Consider the following 18,839-nt stretch of genomic DNA (forward strand, 5'->3'; position numbering starts at 1 on the left):
ACAAGTAAGTTAGTAGATTTTAGTTTACCTTTAGTATCTGAAGACGATAACTTGGTTATAGAAACGCACGTCAGACAGTGTAATTGTGAGTGTTGGTGTAGTGGTGGTCTAAACAGTGTATTCAGTATAAATATCGCCAATGGCTCCAAAAATTCAATTTTCATTGTAAATATCGAAAATAAGAATGGGATATTATAGGTTTCAACCCTGTAGAATTGTCGGAATGTTGCTTTGCAGAAGGGAGAAATAAATAACATCAAGATTAATGTTGGTCAAAGTCAAAAGTGGTATATATGGGGAAAGAGATTAAACAGATGAACGCAACAAAACAAAGGAAACATGGAACATGTCGAAATGATTAAATACGTGGACTTGTCAATATACAGAAAAAGAACAGTCGACGCAGAAATAAATAAAATAATATCTACTGCGTGCATTCTTAAGATCTTCCATAGACAAAAAAGAAATAAACAGGAAAACCTAAATGGAACTATAAAAGGAAGTAATGTTACGAATAAGTTCGTGAAATGAGTCCTTAGGCCGGCCCTGTCCAGATACAATGGAATTTTAAAATTTGGCGAATTCGCAACGCACCTTTCATCTACTTTTTATACATGGTGGACGCGCCTTTGATGTTTATTTAAAGTATTTCTTCTAAATAATTTCTAGAAAAGTCTATTCATGTATTTGTTGTTTTTATGTGTTTTAAAAGTTTGTAGAAATTATTTATAAGTGAATTATTATGAGTTAAGTGTATTATATACTGTGTAAATAAATTAAGAACGTAAGAGACAGTGTTTATTAATTCATCCCTCGAATAGAGTGTCAAAAAATATGAAAAACGTTACAAAAAATTATATAGATAGTGAGTATATGATTTTCAACTGTTTAATGCCGAAATCTTTTTTTTCTTATCATAGAATGCAAAAAATTGAATGGGCAACCCCCACACCAACGTATTAAAGCAACCAAGCTGACATAAAAATTTTGTGCGATTTCTAAGGCTCCTGTATAGTTTCCGGTAATGGATTGAGATCGTGGTTTTTTGAAACTGATTCCAAGGATGTTTGAAGGGATAAAATCCAAGCGCTCTAGGTAAAAACGTAGACAAAGAAAAATATTATTTTCTATTCCTTGTAAAACCACCGCTGTTCGATTTGGTCTTGGATTTTTCATACCCAATCACAAGCTTTGTTGCTTATAATGCAGGGTGTTGATTTTACTCTTCTTGAAAGTCGATTACATCTTGAATTAGCATTAAAATATTTCGTACTACGAGGATTCCTCCGAGCCGTAAGTTCCACTTAATGTTCGGGAATAGATTGAGTATCTTAAAAATGATACCTGGAACAGTTTTAGGCGAGGTGCACAAACAAATACACTACGGAGCAAAATGAAGGAAAGAATGAAATAATTTCTATTTGACAATAAATATTTGTATTTAGCATAGAAGAGAAAGTTACAGCTTGAGTGTTGTGGTGGAAAAATTATGGTTTCAAAAAAGATCGAAATTCAACTGATTTCAATTATTAGAATAGAGTATGGGTTAAGAAGTAACTTTATTTTCTAATGTAGACACAGAAATTTGGTTTTCATTGAATGAAAACACTATATAAATTGAATATGTTAATTAAAAACTTCTTGAAAGAACAAAACTTATTAAATGCAGAAGATAATACAGAAACTCGTGAGAAAATCTGGCTGAATATCTAAGCGAAATAACATATTTTTCTCTTTTATAGTCTAGCCGAAGCATGACGGGACTTTTTTGAATAATAACGTTACCTATAACTAGTTTTCCACAAACAGTAAGTGGAAAAAATATGGTCGTATTTCAAAAACTGGCGCAGTTTTACGTATTCGTCAATGAATATATAAAACAGAAATAGTATTATGAATTTTGTTTTTCTACAGTGATTACGAAGAGATTTATGTAGTAAAAATAAATATTAAATATAGATTATATAAATGCAGAGAAAGTTTAGAACGAAATACTTTCAATAATGATAAAAAATATAGAAAAACTTCCACAAATTCAGATATAGGCACTAGAATTTATTTCAAAAGGGAAAACTTAACTCGGAATCAAATTTTTCACTTCTACTACTCATTATTATCATCGTCCTCATTTCTCAAAAATGGTGGCTTGTACGGGATAAATATCCCATTGAAATTGTCGAGAATCCACTTGATCTTTTTGGATTTGCATTATGGCACTCCGCCGCAAATTGTTGTAAAAACAATACTGACATCTCTTAGTCATGCCACAAGTTTTCATATACCTTTCTAGTAAAAGCTTTTTGACAGATCAAGAAGCTAGTTTGCTACCGCATCCCTAACGTGTATATATAAAGCAAATCTGAGTTGTAGAGGGGTGTTCCAGGATTTTAAAGTCCAACCTATCAATGATTCCTATAGTGTGATGGCTAAGCTGCGACCAAGCGTTGTGATTAAGTTCCTATGTATTAATAAAGCTTTAGAAAGTAAGTGTGTCTAATTCTCAACTTACCGTGGTACGTCTAATATCAGTACCCACCTTGAATGCATCCACAGGAAGTCGACATGAATATTCTTGTGCTAAATTTCTAACTTGTTTCTGTTGATACCAGAATTTCGGGACGAAAATCAATAACAGCGCCATCGTTTGAGATATTTGAGTTCTTATACAATATATTATTAGAACTAAATCTGGATGAAGCCCGGGCAGGATAAGGATACGAGCTACGTAGAATAATGTACTAGAAGCTAATTCCAAACTTATTGCTGCGCATAAAAATGTTCGTTCCTGTAACAAACCAATAAATTAATTAATAAAAACATAAGAAATCAACTTTAATCAATGTGAGCGTGTCCTGTGATGCCTCCACCACCGGACAAAGTCTTTCCCTAGATCTTCTCGAGTCCTTGATGTATTGCTTATGAAGTACAGAGTTACCGTGTCGATAATCACACAAACTGTAAGTTCAATATTCATCTGCGAGAGTCTAGTCTTTAGATTGAAGACAACAGTTGCAATTTTCCTTGGGACACCACTATAACCATCTGAAATATTCCATTAAATCATTTTCTGTTAAGTAGGAAAAAAAGCCAGTGATGTATATAATGAAAATAAGAGCTGAAATAGCGAGGTTGAGTGTGAATGTTCCTAAATATTATGGATGTCGCCTGACACTCCAATTTATATCTACCTAAATGAGAAACTTTGCGACGTCTATTTGTGTTTATCACATTTATCATCTCGAAATATTTCACCAGACCGTTTCGACTACATTATAATTCAACAAACACAAAAGTAATTTGAAACATTTCCATTAAATTCCTAAATAAAAACGTCGAAAGATACAGATTCGATTTATAGTATTTTGGTAGCTCAAAAAGTATTCAGTTCTTGGCAGATTTTCTTTATAATTCAACTGTTTTAACATATGCCGTTAGTTCCGAACTGTTTGTGGTTAGAAGTGAATTTGTTTGTGCAATTTTGATTTCAGAAATTCAAACTTGGGATTCAGCAAGACCGCGTAAAGTTTGACATTATAGATCGACCAAAAGGAAATATTCAAAAGGTTTCAACAGAAACTAAAGTTTGGATTCTTACTTCCCTAAGAGCTTTGTAGAAAATAACTGATGAAAGCTGCACTTTGAGTAAGCTGAATAATCAATAACAAAAATGCTGCTTTTCTTGTAACACAGCGAGTTTTGTAAGTGAAGAGTTTCTACATTTATTGGTGATGGATGTTAGATGGCCTTTTTGGATCAAGGTTAACTATCTTCTTACGACTCTACAACCACTCACAGCTATTCCTCGCGTTTCTCTGATCGCTTGTTGGATTTGAACATCATTGAAGTTCATATTTCTTAGTCTTTTGGTAATGATGATAAACTTTAGAAACCGCAGACTGACTCATGTTCATGTTCAGCGACCGTTCGATCAGCTTTATAACTTGTTGTGTCCATTTTCAGGTACAATTCTTGTTGGTTTTTAACGAAGATGTATATCAGTTGACGATTGATGGTTAACTGATACCGGTAGGTCAAGTAGATGACCATTTATAAGGATCAGTTACCCATTATTGTAAACAAACATAAAAAGGGTAGTTACAGATCATAACGTATTGTTGGAATGTGAGAGTAAGAAACATTACAATCTTTTACATCATTTTGAAGCATATTTACTAAGAAAAATTTATTCATTCATTTAAAAAATGAACTTTTTATGAATTATTTGTAGTAATTTTAGTTATTCTAATTATCCTTTTATGTATTTGTAGAGATTTAAAGGCTGAAAACTTATTATTGGATAGTGAAATGAATATAAAAATTGCAGATTTCGGTTTCTCTAACGAATTTACACCTGGAAATAAATTAGATACTTTTTGGGGGAGTCCACCGTATGCAGCCTCCGAACTTTTTCAAGTAAGTATTATTTTTCTATACATAAATGTAAAAAATCACCAATTCTGATGAATTTATTAATTGAATTTCGCGTTACAGGGTAAAAAATACGACGATCCTGAAGTGGACGATTAGTCGTTAGGCATTATCCTTTACACGCTCGTATCTGGTAGTTTACCTTTTGACGGATCGACGTTGAGAGAACTAAGAGAACGAGTTGGGTATAAAAGTATTGAATTACCTTTTCCCTATCTTTTGTCACTTAAATTTTAAATTCCTTCCTATAAACGTTCAAATGGATATACAAAAATCAATTTATTTTAAAAAACTAATTCATCATTTCCATTTAATCCCATAAATTGCGAAGCTTTTCACCAATGCAGATGATGGAAACCGATTGAACCGATTTATCAGCTTACAAAACGAGAAATTGGGTATTAGCGACTCACTTGACTAGTACCAGGCGCATTCATCAAAAATTCAACTCGATCCTACCAATTTACTTCGGGCTTTCACCAATTTTTTAAAAGTAGTTTCAAATTTTGGTTCTCTTGGCTTCCATCAAAATTAAAAGTACATTTAAAGAATTGGCGGAATGTATATAAATTGATATTCTGACGAAATATATTATTCCAATATCTATTTATCATGGAGGATCAGTCTTGTAGCTCTTTTCTTATCATGGTGCTATTAGATGCAGTGTTTCCACTAATTTTCTTCATAACTGTCTCTCTTTTACTTCTTTACTGTCTTTCTTACTAATCATAATCCTTAAATACATATTTCTATCAACAACTGGATTTAACTTTGTTATGTCCCTCTCCATTTAATCTAACCGTACCTTGTCTGCGTGAGTTCATTTCGCTCATCCTTTTTTTCCCTAACGATTTTCTAATTCCTCAATTTCTTCATTTCTCTTTTTTCCTCCTGTTCAAACGGGATCTAGCGGCGATATTTCCTCACAGGAAGCATGTCGAAACGTTAATTTTGGGCAATATTACATGACATTACTTGACATAATGTCAAATATTGACGTTGACGTGAAATGTTACTTGACATTGACAAACATGTCAAATAATATTTTGATGGAGACAGAAACAGGTCGAAATGTCAAATTTTTATCTGACATTAAGAAAGGTGTGAAAAAAAGAAATCTACTTAAACAAACTAACTGTAAAAAATGCGATATAGTCTCTATTTTTGCTTTTTAATATTTTCTCATTTATAAAAAGTAGCTAACCCGGAAGGAAAGGGAAGGGAACCCATCCAGTGATATTTTTTGGATCAAATCACTTGATTTCACCATTGGAATTGATATTTTGTACTTATACTTGTACGGATGTTTGAGATTCTATAAAACTTAATAATATCTTCACCGTTCAGTCCATCTATTTCCTTGTTTCCTCCTCTTGATTTTAATGTAGTAGCAAATATAATAAAATCGATTTAAACTTACATAATTCCTTTTGGAGATTATCTCTGGAAATGTGGTATTGCATACAATCCCATTGAGAATGTAAACGTATTACAAAATAATTTCAAACTAATCCTGATAGTTCGGTAACTCACTTACCCTTAGGCGAGATGTCGTAAAGTAGAAACCAAAGGAAAAGACACGGATTCGAAACGGGCAGAACTTCAAGTTGAATTTTCGGGAGGTTGAGTGAAAATTAGAGAAGTTGATTGAATTTTTCTCAAAAAATTTGAACTACATACCATAAAAATAGGTTGTAATGAACTTTTTTGCAATTCTATCTAGCCCATAGACAAATTTTAAAACAGAAGTTTTCTATAGAACATTACGTTTAAATACGAAAAGAAACTAGATATGACAACTATGCTTTAAACTTTGGAACATGGTCTGACCTTTTGTGTGTCTGTTTTAAACTAAACAATCAAATAATGTAGATAATTATGGAAATATATTTAGGTAATACGAGAATTTCTTGTATCTTTTTTCTAAAAAACTGGTACAAGAGGATGATCAGCGACTTTTCTTCTGTACACTAAGCTGTCAAAGTTTCTGGTCAACTCTGGTTGATGGATGAATCTGGGCCTAATTAGAATTTAATTCAGCTACGTGGCTATGCCAGGACATATTTTTCCCAGCTTCGACGCCTAACAATGTCAAGACAGGACTCAATCCCGAGCTTCAGTGCCAGGTTTCTTTCTAAAAATGGCAGCCTGGGTCTTTGCTGCACATCATTTCGATTATTTGTATTTGAAAATCGGTAGTCATCATCTACAAATTATACTCCCTAAATTAACAGAGATTTAAGCAAACGTGGATTCTGTTTTTTATTTATATATTTTTATAAAATAAATACGCTGCCAATCTTCATTAAATAGGCTAGAATTTAACCACAATTGAATTATTCTTTATGGGTATCTCAAACATAAAGATTTTACGAGCAGTATTTTCACGTATATCGTTAAATTCTTTTTTATTACACCAAGAAACTTGAAGATCAAAAACGAGAATTCAAATATAAAACATTTACAAGCTTCAGAGTCCAATTTATCGCGAGAACAATTTTCTATGGGATATTTTACAAGATCGTCGGTGCTTTTTGGTGCGCACTTTAAATTTCCTATTGGAAAAATTGACTTCGAAAGATTTTCCGTGTACGACACTCTCATATATCTCCCTTTCCTCATTGGGAAATTGTCAAATCAGCGAATGGTGTGACGAGTTTGTATCAGTAAACATACTTTTTCCCTTTTACGAATCCGACCTCCTACTTTTACCTGTGCTATATTCTCTTCATTTAGAACGGATTTAAAAAGAACATATACATGAAAACATTGCACTAAACATTATAATACTGGTTGATATTTTAAAATTACACTGGCCTACACAATTTTTGTTACAAAAGCGCTTCTTCGTGTGCTCGAAATACAGTTCACCTTCACCTTCGATATGTTCCTTCATTCTTCTTGAGATATATGTCACTTTGGAAAGGAGATAGTAGTCACACGGTGCCAAATCTGACAAATATTGCGTATAGTCCAACAATGGAATGCTAAACATGATTGAAAACGTTTTAACAGACAATGCGGAATGTGCTAGCGCATTGTTTTGGTGAAGAGCCCATGACATTGTCTCCTACACTTGAGCAAATGCTCTAATACTCAATGTAATGCTATTTAAACCATTGAAAAACATTGAAACACGTGTAAACGATACCAAATCACTTATTTTAATGAATTACGAATTTTACATGTATCGTCACAAAAATTATTCGTTTCACTTCTGAAGATGTTAACGAAACGTTTAAATAGTTACTTCCGTTTACGGTCTAATAGCACAAGAAAAATCCAAGCGCAAAGGCTTTACACATTTAATAGGAGAACGGATATGCTGATTTGTTAACAAAAGCGAAAGAAACTGCTTTCGCAACAGAAGATTTATCAACACAACAAGACACAATTGTCTAGAGTTGGCTAGTAATACTGAGAAGCCATAAAATGACAAGATGGCTTCAAATTGTTAATTTCTCCACCCTTAGAGATTTTTTCTCAAGACATCTTGTTTGTAAACGTCACATTAATAATGATCTTGAACATTTTAAATGGATAAATCAATGTAAAATTAAACCCCCATCAATTATATGAAGAAACTTTCTAAGAGCTTCACGTCTCGAATAAAATTTCTAGATTTGAATTGGAAGTAGATAGAAGTGAAGGAGAATACAAGAGAAGGTAAATTAATTCGATTAAAAAAGTTAATCAAAGAAGAATTCGAAAATTATTGAATCAAAATTTTTAATAATAAAATTCCATATTTGACTAGTAGCGTAAAATCGTTTATTCATACATTAGAAAGGATTCAACACTTACTAATTATGAAATCGAGTCACGTATCGACCTCGTTTCGGGAAAAATCCACCGGAGATCTTGACTAGCGAAGTCTCGTGACTTCAGCTATCCAAAAGAAACTGCTGAACGACCGACGATTAGAATTTCCTTGCTCGTAACTCCTCGGGCAATTACTGTCATGTTAAATAAAACTTCTGCGATGTATAAAATATCTTTTCAAATATAAAAATATCAATTGATCAATTGTAAAAGTTATTGAAGGCATTTCAACACAAAATTTGAAAAATAATTGCATGGTAAACATCATCAAGACCTCAATCTGTTTCCAGAGACCGAAGGCATCATGATGGCTATCCAAGATCAAATTATCAATGTGACTAAAAATCCGAACACTCAATCCGACAAATGCAGTGACAGCAAACATCTGAGACCACTCAACATGTACAGCCTGCTTGTAGTATATTAGCTAGTACTGTCTATCTGCAGGAGCATAATCAAGTGTACAACATCATTCACCAGAAACTGGCCAACAAACTCGGTCTTTTCAATCAGCCGCAGGAGATGTTTGAAGTGGTTGATAGAAGAGTCAATTCTTGTCGACGTAACAAATACCAGAAGAAACTGGTCAAGTTCGCGGATTAATCACTTGCGGCGACATCCAGAAGGCTATGGTATTAAATGCTTGCCACACAGTGAGCAAGTTTATCATCATGGAATGAGCCTGATCCTTTTGGTACTTTGTATCTTAGCTAGATAAATAAGACAATGTTCTAAGCTGGCGTAATCATGAAAGTAGCTAGATCAAGCACTGAGCAGACATATTTACATATCTTTGACGAAAATTGAGGAGGAAAGACAGTCATTTGGTTAAGTAGATTAAGTAGATCCCGGATGTCGACTCTGTAAATAATATGAAGAACTAACTAAACACATAGATGGCAGGCACTTGTAGGGAAAGAACCTAGAAAGAAATAATAAAGTATGTCCAATATAACACTGAAACATTAGCAAATACTATAAAGTAGAAACTGAGGACTGATGGTATAAGCACAACCCATAATGGGTTTGAACGAAAGACAAGGTTGCAATTATAAAGGATATGTAAATACAGATAGGACAAACCACATATGATAGAGAAGGACTTCAAAAATAAGACGATAAAGTTAAGGAGGAGGTCAAAATACCTGACCAAAAAAAATGAGCCGAGGATGAGGAGATATGGATCATTTATTTTGAGAAACAATTTTAGTTTTTTATAAATGGAAAATCGCCTATAACAAATATCTGAATATTGTTATAATAATAATAAATCCTACCATTGAAAAGGATATTGATAACGTTCCCGACACGTGCAAGCTCGAAATATCTAATGGAAATATTAAAAAATCTATTGAAAACCGTTCTGGCTGGAAATCCCCCTGCCTAAATGGAATTCAGAATTACTGAAAACGTCAAAAATAATATCTTGTGGTGGTACGTACATTCAAAAGAAATTTATAGCTTGAATTCCACATTGATTTGTAACTTTTACTTTGGATCGCTGTATCAGCTTTCTAAAAGTTTCAAACTAGTTTTCAAGCACCTCTTTTAAAACCTTGAATGAATCTATTATTTGCGACAAACTTTTAATTTCGTTTCTATATTTCAGTTGAGTTTCCCTGATATTCCAAATAGCAATCGAATCATATTTTTATAATTGATCGTTTTTTCAAAGTTCTGATTTCACGATACTATTTGACGGCCACGAGATGATTTCTGATTCATTTATTTATTTTTAGCAACTCATTAACTCGTAGTAGAAGATTTCAAATTTGTAGTAGTGATCTTTAACCTAACCTCACATAACCTATACGATACTAATTGAATTAACCTAATAATTGAGGAGTTTATTAAACTAAATTTCATAAAAAACGTGGCAAAGTAATAAATATGTTCTTTTGATTCGTTTTATAGTATATTTTCCAGTCTAGCAGATATTTATGACGTTAAATAAAGTAATAAAAGTGGAATAAACTCACGTGAAACTGAGTTCTAGCATTTCTGCTGGCATAGCTGAGATGTATACCGAATATTAATATAACCAGTTCTCCGATTTCCGTTACGTAATCCCACCACAGCGACTTACAAGCATAATAACGCTCTCCATGTAAAGTCCTTCCTAGAAACAGGAGACTATAATTCTCTTGGATAAAGTTGAGAGTTATGGACGTGTATGCGGCCATGTATGCCAGAACCTGGAAATAAAAAGTATAATCATTAGGATTACGGTAGTGGAAGTAATTAGAGAAAAACGTGCCACGAATATCTATTAAAAAAGGATAAAAATAGAACAATTAGAGCTTTAAAAACGTTATTCGAAAAGCTCTTCCAATACAAAGAAAATCAATCATAACCGAAAAAAAAAAAAATGATTCAAGATTTCACAGTATAGACGTAAAGAATTAGGATTTCTTATAATACTGAGCAGTCGGAAACGGAATAGGATTGAAAAGGCCCGGAGACAAACAGTTTGAAGCAGTAATTAGAGCTCTAAGTTCCAATATCATGAAAAACTAGCTAGGCAAAAAAAAATAAAATAACCCTTCATGGGACTCGAATCCTAATTCGGTATCAACTACAGATCTATGGGAAAAGCACGGGAAAAGAAGGTAGATAGGAGGAAAACCAATTATTGGGACAACCTACAGGGGCCGAGACAGGCAAAAACTCTTCTAGGAAACTATAACCAGAGTAAATCTGCTGAACGTATCAGTCTAAGTAAGAACAATCTACGGATACTAACAGGAGTTCTATGGGGGCACTGTCACTTCAACAAACACCTGAAGAAGTTTGGTTTGAAACACTAAGAAACTCCTGAGCACTGCACCTGGGAGCGCTTGGAAACCATCCCACATTATAGGTTTCTCAAAAGGAGTGGGATTAACAGATCGGCGATAAACATTGGGTTATCCAATATCGCACAATAGATCCGTTGGGTGTATACGAGATCTCAAATTTATATATACATATGTTTTAAGACGTTTCTACACCTAAAAACGTCTTAAAAAATCCCTCTATCTTTCTGAGTACTACGTCTAGTTTTCAAGAGAAACATAGAGCTTTCTCAAATCATATCGTCGATTATTGTAGCAATCTAATCCTCAACTGCCATCGTTTGTTGACTGACCGGGAAATCTCACAATAGCTCTGCTCTAATAGAGAGGACAACTCCCTCTATATTGTTAACTAATCTAATTTATGCGTATTATGACCAGGTGACCGGAAAATGCGAAGCAGATTTATAAAATCGTCAGTTTGCAATTGGATCTGCCACCTGCATAGTCCGCTTATCTGCCTTTGTAATTTGCCGAGTACTTTTTGTCTAGTCAGTGATTGTGCCCTCGGTTACCAGTTTGAACGTGATGATGCTTCCCACAATAGATTTATAGAACCACAGTTCACGTTCTAAAGTATCTACGAACATCCAGCTTTTTTCTTTTACTAATCACAGTTTGATGATACAAGCGGGCTTTTGGTGTAACCTTTCGGGATTAAAGCGTTTCCATAAGTACTTTATTGACATCAACTCGATGTTCGTTTATTAAGGTCGAGGCAGCTAGTATGTGATTACCATAAGGACCGTCTTACTTGCCCCAAACCGAAGATTGTTATAAAAATTACAAGAAGGCAAATTTGTAAGAGACACAGAAAATTAATATAATGGAAATAGGTCTAAAGAAGAGATGAACCGGCTGATGTAGTAAATAAATTGAAAGAAATGTGAGAAAAAGGAAAAACTACTCGCAAAAAATGTTTAAAATCCAAGAAAAAGTTGAAGCTAAAGTATGAGATGACGTTCTTTCAACGATAATTTCAATTCTTTGTTTACACTGGAGGTTGCAATAGATATATTTAATAATGTAGCAGAGGATCTATATTCATCAACAATTAAGAATTTTTCAGCAATCTAAAGAATCTAACCTAACTAAAAATGAGTCGAAGAAGCCCTGTCAAAGTGGGTCTAAAGTCAAGGTGAATGAAAAGTACTTTTTGGCCATTTTTATGCGACTATTTAATACAATTCATGAACGACTGTATTTGTTTGCAAATAAGTCATAGATTTATAACCGTGTCATCACATTCCATCACAATTTTGACGATAGGGGAATCATCGAGTCGAGTTTGCACTTTTTTTCTATTTTAAAAAGCCAAAAATTTGCTTCGGGAACGGTACTGGAGGCCACCCCAGCCGATGCTTACTTTTGATCAGTCTGCCTCAAATTTTTTGTTGTTTCTTCTGACAGTTGTTCGGATGAAAACACGATTTCAATCCCATTAATTTAAATAATGAAAATATCAAAATTTTATTATATTTATTAACAATTACTAAGAAGAAACGTTCAAGTCTAAAAAGATGATTAGAAGGCATTTAAATTTAGATAAGAGTCAATATTTCACTTCATTTTGGTTTTATTTTTATTGAAAATCACCCTAAAAACACTTTTCTATTGGATATATTTCCATTCTCACATTGAAACTTTGTATATAAGAGAAGTTTGTATCTTAGAAATACCTAATTGCGATATTTTCATTTGTGATATATTTCTACAACTTATTTATTTAGTTTTTTGCATAACATGGTATGTAATCAGTCAAAAAACATCCAATTCCTCTCTATGTTTCACTTGTTGTCACCTTGTTCATACAATTATCCCAACTCATCAAAATTTCAGTGTAATTTATTTCCTTTTCTCAGCGTTCGATTGTCGTGTTTGTCTAATATTTCCGTTTTTCCCATCTTACGTTACTTTTTATTGCAAATTCATTTGCTCCCGATGAAAAACAATATTGTTGAATCCAATAACGTTAAGTTGAGCCAGTGATGCAATCTCTTACCTAACAAAACCTTTCAAACATGAAACAAATCGACAAAGCATCGTTTCGTTCTCCATAGAATTTCATGTTCCACCGGGAAATCGATAGAAATCTCATTCTGTCGTATACTTTGCAATAAGTAAATACACATTTTTTTTCTGTATCAAAAACTAATTTAGATATTTTTTATTTACGTTCAAATTTATTTCAGAAGACTTTAATCTATGGTAGATGACTTTTTGAATGAAATAAAGGTTATTTTATTTAAAAATTATTTTCTTTTCCAATAAAATTTTCTTTTAGTTCCATAAATTTTGTGCTTAGTTTCAAGAAATTGTTTATCACTCTGGAAACATTAAAATTTGTCGATGTCATTGAAAAATCTGAGATGATTAGGGTGAAATATCTTTCCTTTACGTTTTAAAACAAAAAATATTCTCTAAAGACTGAATTAGAAGATATATTATTGTCTTGCTGTGCACGCTTGTGATACCAAAAAATTTTCACATGTTTAAATGCTGTCATTCTTTTGTTCTGAGCTTCTAAATGTAGTCAATGTGGATTATACAGAACTCAACAAAAGAGTGTCTGGTCACGATGACGAAATGCCACAGAAACTCTTCGAAACTGCACTTGAATAATGGAAAACATTTCGCTTTACATATCTTGAGGTTAAGCTTTCTCATACCCAAATGATTATACAAAATTGAAACCATTGAATTGCAAGACAAAACTATAACTTCCACAATCTCTTCAATTTATATGCATGGATCAATCAAAACTATATCTTGCATTTCTTTAACAGTTTTTCTTTCTTTAACATAACGTTTACTAACTTACCATTAAAAATATAGATGTACTTTCCCATAGCATTTCCGAGATAGTCTGTTATTAATGACTATCAACCACAAGCTAAATGACGTGGTTTGTTCTTGTCGAGGTTCAGTAACTAACACTGACAGGAGCGGCCCTTGAAGTTAACCTTTGTATCGCTAGTAATTGGTTTATCACCAAGTTATTTTTCAATGCCTGGTACCTACACGTAAATTAAATTATGATCCAAAACCTATTTTGGTTTGGATTTGATTATCGACCACATTGTAGTGAATTCAATACTTAGATTTTTGAAAAATCGCTTATGATCTTGCTTGCATTCTCTTTGGGATGAAGATTCTATTTTGAAATTTGACGTTATACTATTTAAACTAACCTAAAAGTTGTAAGCATTTTGACTTACCGACATGCTCATAATGAGAAGATACTTGAGTAGATCTGTATCTTTGACTACCCATCTGTGAGCTTTTCTCGTTCGGAATTCTATCAGATGTCGGTATAATTTCAAAATGATAGCGCCGTAACAAATGATGAAACCAACTTCTCGAACCCACGGTTCCAAAAGACATTGCACAACGGACGGCTCGAATGATTTAACTACCGCCTGAAATTCAATACAAAATATATAATACACAATTTCAAAGAAAAATATCGATTGTAAATTAAGTTTTGATTCCTTTTAATTTAACTTCATCGGCATAAATTTGAGATACGTGATTGGTTAGATTAAGTTAGGTTAGGTTACATTGACATTGACATCCGAACGTGTTAATTTTATAAGACTTTTATGATATTTATATAATTTAAATGATTGATACTTCATAAGAACTATAAAGCCTCAACTTGAGATCAATAATATCATCCAAAAAAGAAAATTGGACTATTTGGATCCCATAGCAAAGAATGAAACTTGATATGGTTTGCTGCAGCTAATTCTTGCTTCAACTACCACAGAACTATTCCGTGCAGCATCTACTGGATGGTAACTACCAAAAGAAAATGGTCAAGACATTGACTGGAAAATAAAGGGGAAATATCTGGAACTAACAGTAGAAAGGAAATTTCTCTGAAACAAATATGATAACCACTGAAGCCACAAAAGTCCTGATGGCGTGCAGAAACTTCGCAGGAAGGAATTGTAACCCAACGATCCTATTGAGGATGTACACGGTATTTGTGAGGTTTAGAGTACTAGAACTAGTTTGAATAATATGAAGGACAATCTCCCGAGGGCATTGATGTGCATCAATGTCGATTTTTCGCCCAAAAAAAAATTCAGTTCACAAGGAATTTTTTTGCAAATAAATCCTAAAATGACTGGACTAAAAGTTTTATTTAAATATAAATACATGGCGCATTATGTAATATTCCAAACCCGATATTAATAAATATTAAAAATAAAGTTTATTTATATCTCAGATTGTAACAAATTCCTTATACCGTATACGTTTTGTCGGTGCGAAGAAGTTTCTCGACACCATAAATCTAGTGAGTCATCATCGCTCGTTTTTACAATGACTCACTTCTTGATTGGCGCAGTCGGCAGGAAAAAAACAGTATCTCGAAAGGCTCTTTGGTATCAGTCTCTAAGGATCGGAAGTTTCAGATTGGAACGGAAAGAGATAGAAACCGTTAATTGCCTCGTCGAAAACATCTCTTATGGCAGTTGGATGTTTATAAATCTGACAATTTATTTTGATTAAAAATTTTCATCTGAGTAAAGTTAGTTCTGGTGATAAAATTGATTGTTTTAGGCGAGGAAATTATTTTTTATTATCAAAACTGACTGGTGATTTATTTTAATGATGACAAATATCTCAAATTATTTATTGTTAATAAAGTAGAAAAGAAATTCTTCATGTAATGTCATTTTAATTGTATTCTACGAGAATACAAACACAATGACGATACGATAGAATTAGTATTAATAAACTTACAAAGTTTAGAAGTCTGGAGATCCGAGATCCGTTCCAAATAGGTATTACGTCATCAGCGCCGTTTGTGTAGGAGAGCGACCTGTTTAACAAAATCCTATTGGCAAGAGTGACTTTTGATGACAAAGAGTTGATTTGTGGATAGAAATTGTGCAAGGGTTCTTCAGGAAACTTGCCCCAAAGACCACAAGAATAGACAGATTGATACAATGACTTTCATGGGGTAAAAACAGGAAGTTTTATGTGCACAGAACCTCTTAATAATGAGATACCAAATGTTAAAGTTTAAATAAATATATTAGCAGATTCAACTGCGATTTTATTGGAATTATGGTGCAGTGAAAGTGATATTGATACATTTTTGTCTCCTCGACATCTTGGTAAAACAAAACAACGTGGGGTGGTTTGGCGGGCGAAACTCGATCGGCGCTGGTGACGTAATCGTTAAAAAATTCAAATGCGACATCGTTTTCAGACCCATTCAACTTACCGTTGCATATAATATGAAGATACCCAATAGAATGGTCTCTAGAATTTTCCACATACTAGAAGCAATAGCCTGTAAATAAAATTTATATGAGACATTTTGTATATACAGAGTGTATCTCTTATACCACTTTGACTAGAGAATTGTAAACTTTTTTTACATTCTGAAAATGATTTCCATTACCTTAAGAAAAGTACAATCTAGCTAATTACACTGGTTTGTAACCATTTTGGTAAGCATGTAAGCATAGAATCTCTTGATTCTGTTTCTCGAGATACGTTGCACATCAAGAAATTGTCGTTTGTATTATTTTTCCGCATAAAACTGCCTTGGACAATCTCCTACGATTCCATAGCAATAGTCAGCTATCTTTTCCTTGGTATCTATTCTTCTTGTGTCTTGGTGAAAACGTTTTTTGCTTAGTTTTTCTAATTTGTGTTGGAATTGGTCTAAGTGACAGTTAAGATTATCGATAATTGACACTTGCAACTCAGCGCGTTGCTTAGAAAGTTTCTGATGAGGTCATTCTGTGGAAATGGTGATTACCTGCAGTACTCAAAGTCATTATCTACTTAATAAGAAGTAAATGTTTCAGTTTCTTCCCACTGAGATTGCTGCACCAACTGATGAGAAACTGGTATTGCAACATTTTCTGAATAATTAGAAGGGTCTTCTTTCTGTTGAGGCAATATTAGAATATGTCGATTGTTGATTCCCACGCTATATACTATAGGCACTATTAACCCTTGTTGCACGTGTTGAACAAACTATGAGGCACTAGCACTTCATCTTGGTACCGAAAAAATAAAATACAAACAACTCACAGTGTTTGTAATCATTCTAAGCTAATTTTTCAATATTCATTCAACACAAACATAACAAAATAAATCAGGATCGTTAACTCTATCGATGTTATTGTAATAACGACTATTGGCGAACATGGCGCCAAAAATATAAACTGAAATTTCTTATTTTTCCCATAATACGCCATAATCTTCTATTCCTTCTTTTATATTTGTCCTCATCCTGGATCTAAGTTGTCCCTTTACCTCTTTCGTACCCCTTGCACCAATTAGAGATTATTCCAAGCTATTTTTACTAATCAATTGTTTGTCTTTCGACTTACAAGTTAGTTCTATTGATAGCCATCCATTAATGTTATCCACGTCCACGTTTTCACCTAGATCTTTCCGATTTTTTTGTGATCTCCAAGAGATAATGTTGCAGCATTATTTCCGATATAAAGATATGATTGTTGCTTTGTAAATTCGTACTTTTATTCCTTGTCTTATATGTTCTGAAGTTCTGAAGACATCCACCTTATTTGCTCTGCCTACTTGTCTTCTACATCCCCATGACTGGTTATGTCAATTCCAATTTCATTCTCTGTTGTATTATTTGACCTTCTAGTTCCAATTTGTATCTAATGGGCTCTTCTTTGTTGTCATGCATATAGTTTGAAATACTCATCGGTAGAGCAGGATTTTCATTTTTTTATCGACCATTCCGTAACTGTTGCTTAGTCGCACCTTTTTTCTTATTTCAACCGCTGCACCAGAAAAAATTTTGGTTCTCATCGATGTAATTGGTATTTACAAAATGGAGATATTTAATCTGTGAAGTGAAATAAACTTTTCTGAGACATCCGTTTTCTGTTGGACTTTCTTCATCACTACTCTTAATGAAACAAAATACTATTTCGTACCATAAACTTCAGCAAATGATGATTAATTCAGCTCTATAGCCTTTATATTCGGACGAATAATCAACAAAACACAATTGTTCTCTACGCTGTACTTTCTCTCACTCAAGAAATAATCCTGAACAAACATCCTTTATTGACTGACGTTCACTTATTCCTTTTGTTCTACCGAAGAATGAAATTCGAAAGAAAATCACCCCAGGTTGCTGAATTACATCTTGTATTTGTTAGAACACGTCTTGCAGATTATAATTGAAGGATTATTAGTTAATGCATCGAATCACTGATTGATATACGAGGTTAGTTGTTGATGAGATTTTCTTACTAATGAATTAAGTAAAGCTGTATCTTTGTAAATGATTACATATCTAACAATTACATAGTTAATATCTGATGTAAACATTATTTGTAATTATTATTCAGATTGTACAATTTTCTATAAACTGTGAGTTCTATTTCTTTTAAAACTGATGTAGATACGTCGTATTAAGTTCAAAAACAAACCTTTACCTTCGTTTTACGTTGCTTAAACACTATCAAGCCCAAAATGACGGTAATTGCCATGCAGATGAGTTGTATACACAAGATGACGGTTTTCAAATAAACGTCCTGTCGAGTTCCGCAAACTCCGGATGGATCGCAGAACTGACATCCTTCAGGACACGGTATACATCTGTAACAATAGATGATAAACTTTTTCAATTTCTCGTTTCTTCGATCTTTTTATATCTTCCTAAATTGTCTTGATTTCAGGTGTTTTTTGAAATTTTGAAACATGTATAAAAATTAACGTTTCGACCTATAAAATTTGATTCGA

General features: G+C 33.2%; 1 protein-coding gene across 5 annotated transcripts in view; it reads right to left on the minus strand.

Moving 5' to 3' along the window:
- The window catches only part of LOC130903969 (probable G-protein coupled receptor 158), a 47,251-nt gene that overhangs the window by 12,665 nt on the left and 15,747 nt on the right, over positions 1 to 18,839 (minus strand). For 2 of the 5 annotated variants that reach the window (XM_057816436.1, XM_057816437.1), the window contains exons 4-8: positions 18,533 to 18,695; positions 16,324 to 16,392; positions 14,303 to 14,503; positions 10,230 to 10,445; positions 2,537 to 2,785 (exon numbers count right to left, since the gene is read on the minus strand). In XM_057816436.1, coding sequence (XP_057672419.1) covers positions 2,537 to 2,785; positions 10,230 to 10,445; positions 14,303 to 14,503; positions 16,324 to 16,392; positions 18,533 to 18,695 — 898 coding nt within the window. Of the gene's footprint in view, positions 1 to 2,509; positions 2,786 to 10,229; positions 10,446 to 14,302; positions 14,504 to 16,323; positions 16,393 to 18,532; positions 18,696 to 18,839 lie in introns of all 5 variants that reach the window. The other 3 variants (XM_057816435.1, XM_057816434.1, XM_057816438.1) reach the window with 2 other exon arrangements.

This window comes from Diorhabda carinulata, chromosome 2 (genome assembly GCF_026250575.1).
Source record: "Diorhabda carinulata isolate Delta chromosome 2, icDioCari1.1, whole genome shotgun sequence".
NCBI classification, from domain to species: Eukaryota; Metazoa; Arthropoda; class Insecta; order Coleoptera; family Chrysomelidae; genus Diorhabda; species Diorhabda carinulata.